General features: G+C 43.1%; 1 protein-coding gene across 1 annotated transcript in view; it reads left to right on the top strand.

Annotated features, from left to right (window-relative positions):
- LOC128373254 (spectrin beta chain, non-erythrocytic 1-like) overlaps nucleotides 1-6243 on the top strand; it is a 15027-nt gene extending 8784 nt beyond the window's left edge. The window contains exons 3-6 of the mRNA XM_053333543.1: nucleotides 1819-2024; nucleotides 2906-3079; nucleotides 3398-3440; nucleotides 5213-6243. Coding sequence (XP_053189518.1) covers nucleotides 1819-2024; nucleotides 2906-3079; nucleotides 3398-3440; nucleotides 5213-5422 — 633 coding nt within the window. The 3' untranslated portion in view covers nucleotides 5423-6243. The remainder of the gene's footprint in view (nucleotides 1-1818; nucleotides 2025-2905; nucleotides 3080-3397; nucleotides 3441-5212) is intronic.
- The last annotated feature ends 732 nt before the right edge of the window (nucleotides 6244-6975 follow it).

The following is a 6975-nucleotide window of genomic DNA, read 5'->3' as shown; positions in this document are numbered from 1 at the left end:
TCTCTCTGTGTGTGTGTGTCTGTGTGTGTGTGTGTGTGTCTCTCTCTCTGTGTGTGTGTGTCTGTGTGTGTCTCTCTCTGTGTGTGTGTGTGTCTGTGTGTGTGTGTGTGTGTGTCTGTGTGTGTGTGTGTGTGTGTGTGTGTGTGTGTGTGTGTGTGTTTTCCTCTCTCTCTCATTCTCACACTCTGTCCATCATGTTGTGTGTTTGTTTGATGTGATTTATTTTTTGTGCATGTCCTAAAACCAACCTGTAATCAGTGCATGATCAGATTGTGTTTGCTGCTATAATAAAATATAATACGATATAATATAATTTAATATAATTTAATTTAATATAATATGATATAATACAGAGGGTTTGTTTCTAATCCAACGCTGAGCATTAAAACTTAATAAAGGCTGAGATGTGATTTTGGTTTTAACCTTCCTGTCGTCAAATTGAACCGGTCTGTTTTGACTCTTCCTTCTTTCCTTCCTTCCTTCCTTCCTTCCTTCCTTTCTCCTTCCCTCTTTCCTTCCTTCCTCTGTCTTTCTTTCTTTCTTTGCTTCCTTCCTTCCTTTCTTCCTTCTTTCCGTCTGTCCTTCCTTCCTTCCTTCCTTTCTTTCTTCCTTCATTCTCTTTCCTTCCTTCCTTTCCTTCCTTCCCTCCTTTCTTCCTTCCATCTTTTCCTCCTTCTGTCTTTCCTTCCTTCCCTCCTTTTTTCCCTTCCTTCCTCCTTCTCTCTTTCTTTTCTTCCACCTTCCCGCCTTCCTTCCTTCCATCTGTCCTTCCTTCCTCTTTCTTTCCTTCCACCTTCCCTCCTTCCTTTCCTTCCTCCCTTCCTTCTTTCCTCCCCCTACCTTCCTACCTTCCTTCTTTCCTCTGTCCTTCCTTGCTCCCTTCTTCCTCCCTTCCTTTCCTCCCTTCCTTCCTTCCCTCCTTTTCTTCCTCCCTTCCTTCCTAGACTCGAGGACAACAGGAGGGGTTAAATATCTTGCATTGGCTTTGAGAGATTTTATAGTTTAATTCAAACGTTTTAGATTCTTCTTTAAAGCTTCCATAACTTCACTTTTTCCTTAATGATCAGTGATTTTGTGATTTTACTGAAAACACTTGAATCGTTGGGTTCGGCTCTTTTAAAAAATCTTTATCCTGTAACTGTGTGACGACTACCGAGGTTTAAACACATTTAACCTCCTGTGACCCTGCTGTCTTGGGAGGGAGGAAGGAAAGAAGAAAGGGAGGAAGGATGGAAAGGAAGAAGAAAGGAAGGAAGGGGGCCAAGGAAAGAAGGAAGGGTGGAAAGGAAGGAAGGACGAAGGAAGGTAGGAGGAAGGGAGGAAGGACAGAAGAAAGAAGGAAGGGTGAAAAGGAAGAAGGAAGGAAAGGAGGGAGGGAGGAAGGAAGTTAGCAAAGAAAAGAAGAAAGGGAGGAAAGGAAGGAAGGAAGGACGGAGGAAGTATGGAAGGTAGGAGGAAGGGGGGAAGGACAGAGGAAAGAAGGAAGGAAGGAAAGAAGGACAGAAGGAAGGAAGAAAGGGGGACGGAGGGAGGAAAGAGAGGAGGAGAGGGAGGAAGGAAGGAAGGAAGGGAGGAAGGAAAGGGATGGAGGAAGGAGGGAGGGAGGGAGGAAGGTAGGGAGGAAGGAAAGGGATGGAGGAAGGAAGGAAGGAAGGAAGGAAGGAAGGAACAGTGTTTAAATGCTACCAGCCTGTGATTGCTCTGCATGCTGCAGCTCTGATAAACTGATTTCTTTGTGTGAGACAGAAACATTTAAATCTCTCCGTCCATCCTCAGCTCTGCTCTGACTCTCCTCTCGTCTCGTCTGTTTGTTGCTAGGACAACGTGGACGGAGGCGAGCAGGTGAACGGCACATCGGAGCCGAGCCCCGCAGGTTCTCCCGGAGCGTCTCGTAAAGGAAAGCAGGCGAGTCAGGCGGCGACGCTGCCGGCTAAAACTCAACTCGACGCTCCGACGTCCCAGCTGGAAGGATTCCTGCACCGCAAGCACGAGTGGGAGGGTCACAACAAGAAGGCTTCAAGCAGGTAGGATCCCTAACCCTAAGACTAAGGGTTCTGGTCACTATAGCAACCAGAACACTAAGAATACAGTCACTATAGTAACCCTAACCCTAAGAATACAGTCACTATAGCAACCCTAACCCTAAGAATACAGTCACTATAGCAACCCCAACCCCAACCCTAAGAATACAGTCACTATAGCAACCAGAACACTAAGAATACAGTCACTATAGTAACCCCAACCCTAAGAATACAGTCACTATAGCAACCCAAACCCTAAGAATACAGTCACTATAGCAACCAGAACCCCAACCCTAAGAATACAGTCACTATAGCAACCCAAACCCTAAGAATACAGTCACTATAGCAACCAGAACCCAAACCCTAAGAATACAGTCACTATAGCAACCAGAACCCTAAGAATACAGTCACTATAGCAACCAGAACCCTAAGAATACAGTCACTATAGCAACCAGAACCCAAACCCTAAGAATACAGTCACTATAGCAACCCAAACCCTAAGAATACAGTCACTATAGCAACCAGAACCCAAACCCTAACCCGAAGAATAGAGTCATTATAGCATTTTAAATATAATTAAGCTTCCTGTCGTCTTCCAGGGTCAAACTGACCCTGTCTGTTTTGCCTCTTCCTTCCTTCCTTCCTTCTGTCCTTCTTTCCTTCCTTCCTTTCCTGCCTCCCTTCTTTCCTCCCTCCCTTTCTTTCCTCCCTTCCTTCTTTTCCTCCCTTCCTTCTTATTTTGAAAAACCAGAATTTAATGGCACCTTAGTTGAAATTCATGCGTTATGAGTCTAAATCATGTTGTTTGGTGTTCAGTCTCTCTGTGTGAAGTTCCTCTGACAGTATCTGACTCTGTGGTATCTGACCCCTCGCGTCTCCTGCAGGTCGTGGCACAACGTGTACTGTGTGATCAACCAGCAGGAGATGGGTTTCTATAAGGACCAGAAGAGCGCCAGCCAGGGAATCCCTTACCACAGCGAGATCCCCATCAGCCTGAAGGAAGCCGTGTGTGAGGTAGCGCTGGACTACAAGAAGAAGAAACACGTCTTCAAACTCAAGTGAGACAAAGATTTAATAACATGTTGACTGATGAAGATTTAAATTTATCTAGAGTCACTTAAAATAAAGAGAAGTGTGTGTGTGTGTGTGTGTGTGTGTGTGTGTCTGTGTGTGTGTGTGTGTGTGTGTGTGTGTGTGTGTGTATGTGTCTGTGTCTGTGTCTGTGTGTGTGTGTGTGTGTGTCTGTGTGTGTGTGTGTGTGTGTGTGTGTGTGTGTGTGTGTGTGTGTGTGTGTGTGTGTGTGTGTGTGTGTGTGTGTGATCATGTAAAGTATAATAAATGTGATAAAGTGTTAAATTCATGTCTGACTTTTACAGGATTACTGACGGGAACGAGTATCTCTTCCAAGCCAAAGATGATGTAAGTACAAACTAAATATCATTATTATTATTATTAATATTAATAGTTAATTAACATTTATTTTTTATTATATTAAATTATATTTTTTGATATTTTCTATTTTTAATAATTTTCATTTTAGTTATATTTTAATTTGAATTATTTTAACTTTATTTAATTAAATATTTTAATGTTATTTTTGACGTTATATTAAATGTATTTAAATGATTTTATTCTTAATATTTTCATATTTATTTTTCATTATATTTCAATTTATTTAGATAATTGCTTTTTTATATTTAATTAATTTAATTTAATTTGTAATTTTTTTAAATATGTTTTAATTTAATTTTTTTTAAGTATTTATTTTATTTTTATTATAATTTTTTTTTAATTATATTTCTATCTATTTACACTTTTATTACATATTAACAATTCGTGTTTTTTCAATATTTTTTGGACTATTTTATTTTATATATATAACTTAAACTAATTTATATATATCCTTCTCTCTCTCCTTCTCTCCTTCTCTCCTTTCCTTCTCTCCTTCTCTCCTCTCCTTCTTTCCTTCTCTCCTTCTCTCCTCCTTCTCTCTCCTCCTCTCCTTCTCTCTCTCCTTCTCTCCTTCTCTCTCCTCCTTCTCTCTCTCCTCCTCTCCTTCTCTCCTTCTCTCTTTTCCTTCTCTCCTTCTCTCCCCTCCTCTCCTCCTTCTCTCCTCCTCTCTTCTCCTCTCCTCCTCTCCTCCTTCTCTCCTCCTCTCCTCCTTCTCTCCTCTCCTCCTTCTCTCCTCCTTGTCTCCTCCTCTCCTCTTTCTCTCCTTCTCTCCTTCTCTCTCTCCTTCTCTCCTCCTCTCCTTCTCTCCTTCTCTCTCCTCCTCTCCTCCTTCTCTCCTTCTCTCCTCCTTCTCTCCTCCTCTCCTTCTCTCTCCTCCTCTCCTTCTCTCCTTCTCTCTCCTCCTCTCCTTCTCTCTCCTCCTCTCCTCCTTCTCTCTCCTCCTCTCCTCCTTCTCTCCTCCTCTCCTTCTCTCCTCCTCTCCTCTCCTCCTCTCCTTCTCTCCTCCTCTCCTTCTCTCCTTCTCTCTCCTCCTCTCCTTCTCTCCTTCTCTCTCCTCCTCTCCTTCTCTCCTCCTCTCCTTCTCTCCTTCTCTCTCCTCCTCTCCTCCTTCTCTCCTCCTTCTCTCCTCCTCTCCTCCTCTTCTCCTTTCCTCTCATCCTCTCCTTCTCTCCTCTCCTTCTCTCCTTCTCTCCTCCTCTCCTTCTCTCCTCTCCTCCTTCTCTCCTTCTCTCCTCCTCTCCTTCTCTCCTCCTCTCCTTCTCTCCTCTCCTCCTTCTCTCCTTCTCTCCTCCTCTCCCCCTCTCCTTCTCTCCTTCTCTCTCCTCCTCTCCTTCTCTCCTTCTCCTCTTTCTCTCCTTCTTCTCCTTCTCTCCTCTCCTTTTCTCCTCTCCTCTCCTCCTTCTCTCCTTCTCTCCTCCTCTCCTTCTCTCTCCTCCTCTCCTCTCCTTCTCTCCTTCTCTCCTCCTCTCCTTCTCTCCTTCTCTCTCCTCCTCTCCTTCTCTCTCTCCTCCTCTCCTTCTCTCCTTCTCTCCTCTCCTCTCCTTCTCTCCTCTCCTCCTCCCCTTCTCTCTCTCCTTCCCTCCTCCTCTCCTCCTCTCCTCCTTCTCTCCTTCTCTCTCCTCCTCTCCTCCTCTCCTCTCCTCTTTCTCTTCTCTCCTCCTTCTCTCTCTCATCCTCTCCTTCTCTCCTCCTTCTCTCCTCCTCTCTCTCTCTTCCTCTCCTTCCTCTCCGTCCTGCAGGAGGAGATGAACACGTGGATCTCGGCCATCTCAGCCGCCGTGTCGGTGGAAAGGTCAGAGGTCACGCCCAGCAGCCATAGCACGCCCGCCCCCGCCGCACGCGCTCAGACGCTCCCCGCCTCCGTCACCACGGCAACGGCCGAATCCAGCCCGGGAAAACGAGAGAAAGACAAGGAGAAACGCTTCAGTCTGTTCAGCAAGAAGAAATAGACGCTTCCTTCTTCTTCTTCTTCTTCTTCCTCCTTCCTACTTCTTCCTACTTCCTACTTCCTACTTCCTACTTCCTACTTCCCTCCGGTGCTGTTTGGGGTTCTTCCTCGTCATCGATCGATCTTTGGTCACATTATTTGTTGAAGATGTCCAAAAAAAATCGATTTAGTCAGCTCGTAGCAACTGATACTGTCATAGATAATGGAAATAAAAAGAATTAAAAAACTAACAATAAGAAGAAGAAAAAAAAAAAATCATTAAATTAAAATTAAAATGAACTGATGATGTAATAGTAATAATTATAATAATGATAATAATTATAACATCTGCTTAATAAAGTTGTTTTAATCTTTATTTTACACTCGTCTGAACAGCAAGATGCAACATTATCAGTTGTTATGTATTGAATTAAATCCCCAAACAGTCCCTCTTCTTCCTCTTCCTTCTTCCTCTTCCTCTTCCTCTTCCTTTTCCTCTTCCTCTTCCTCTCTCTTTATCTCCACTTTTCCTCTCAAAGCGTGACTCCAGCATGCAAGCTCCGAGCCAAAACTCTCCACTCTGTGCCTATCAACCGTCCGGTCCGGCTCAGAGCTACAAGTTACATCATCGACGACTACACACACACACACACACACACACACACACACACACACACACACACACACACACACACACACACACACACACACACACACACACACACACACACACACACACACACACACACCGCCTGTTTCCTCTCTTCAAGTTTTTTGTAAAGATATATTAGAAGAAAAATTTAAAAAAAAGGAGCAGGAGAATAAAAAAGAGAAAAAATTGAATGAAGGAATTAAAAAAGACGGGGGGGGGGCAATGAGGGGGGGCAATGTGGGGGGGGGGGGGGCTGCTAATGCTTTTCAGGCAGCTGCTGTCTTAGAAATAAATAATAATAATTAAAAAAAAAAAAAAATCCAGAGTTTGCCGCTGAACAACACGATGTAGAGGAGTTCCCAGAATATTCCACTTCCTTTCTTCTTCTTCTTCTTCTTCTATGGTTATTATTGTGTTTTCTATTTCCTGCTTTTCTTCTTCTTCTCTTGTTTTTCTCTTTGCTTTCTTTCTCATCATTCCAGCTTCTTTTTTCTTCGTCGTCGACTTGCTGCCTTTTTTTTTTTTTTTTTTGTCTTTTTTTTTCCCTTTGTCTTTTATTTTGAAAAGTTGTAGGTAGTTCCTGTTTTGGGGTCCAATCCTCCCATGAAGTGTTTTTGCGAGGCCTTTTTTTTTTTTTTTTTTTTTTTAATGTCTTTGCAAAGATGACGTTGTATCCCTCTGTTAGTCGGGGAAAACCAACCGGCGGGGTAAACCTCCTTTTTTTCCTCTTTTTTTTAATTATGACACCTTTCACATTAAAATCAAAAAGAATCACGTTGTTGTAAAAGTCGTTTAAAGAGCAAAAAAAAAAAAAAACACACCACACCACACAACAACAAAAATCAAATTGAATCAAAGTGGTTGTAATTTGGGAGCGTTACCCTGCCGTGCTTTGAACTGTATGTATAACTTGTGTATAACAA

This window comes from Scomber japonicus, chromosome 14 (genome assembly GCF_027409825.1).
Source record: "Scomber japonicus isolate fScoJap1 chromosome 14, fScoJap1.pri, whole genome shotgun sequence".
Classification (NCBI taxonomy): Eukaryota; Metazoa; Chordata; class Actinopteri; order Scombriformes; family Scombridae; genus Scomber; species Scomber japonicus.
This window is presented reverse-complemented; position numbering and strand designations above follow the sequence as displayed.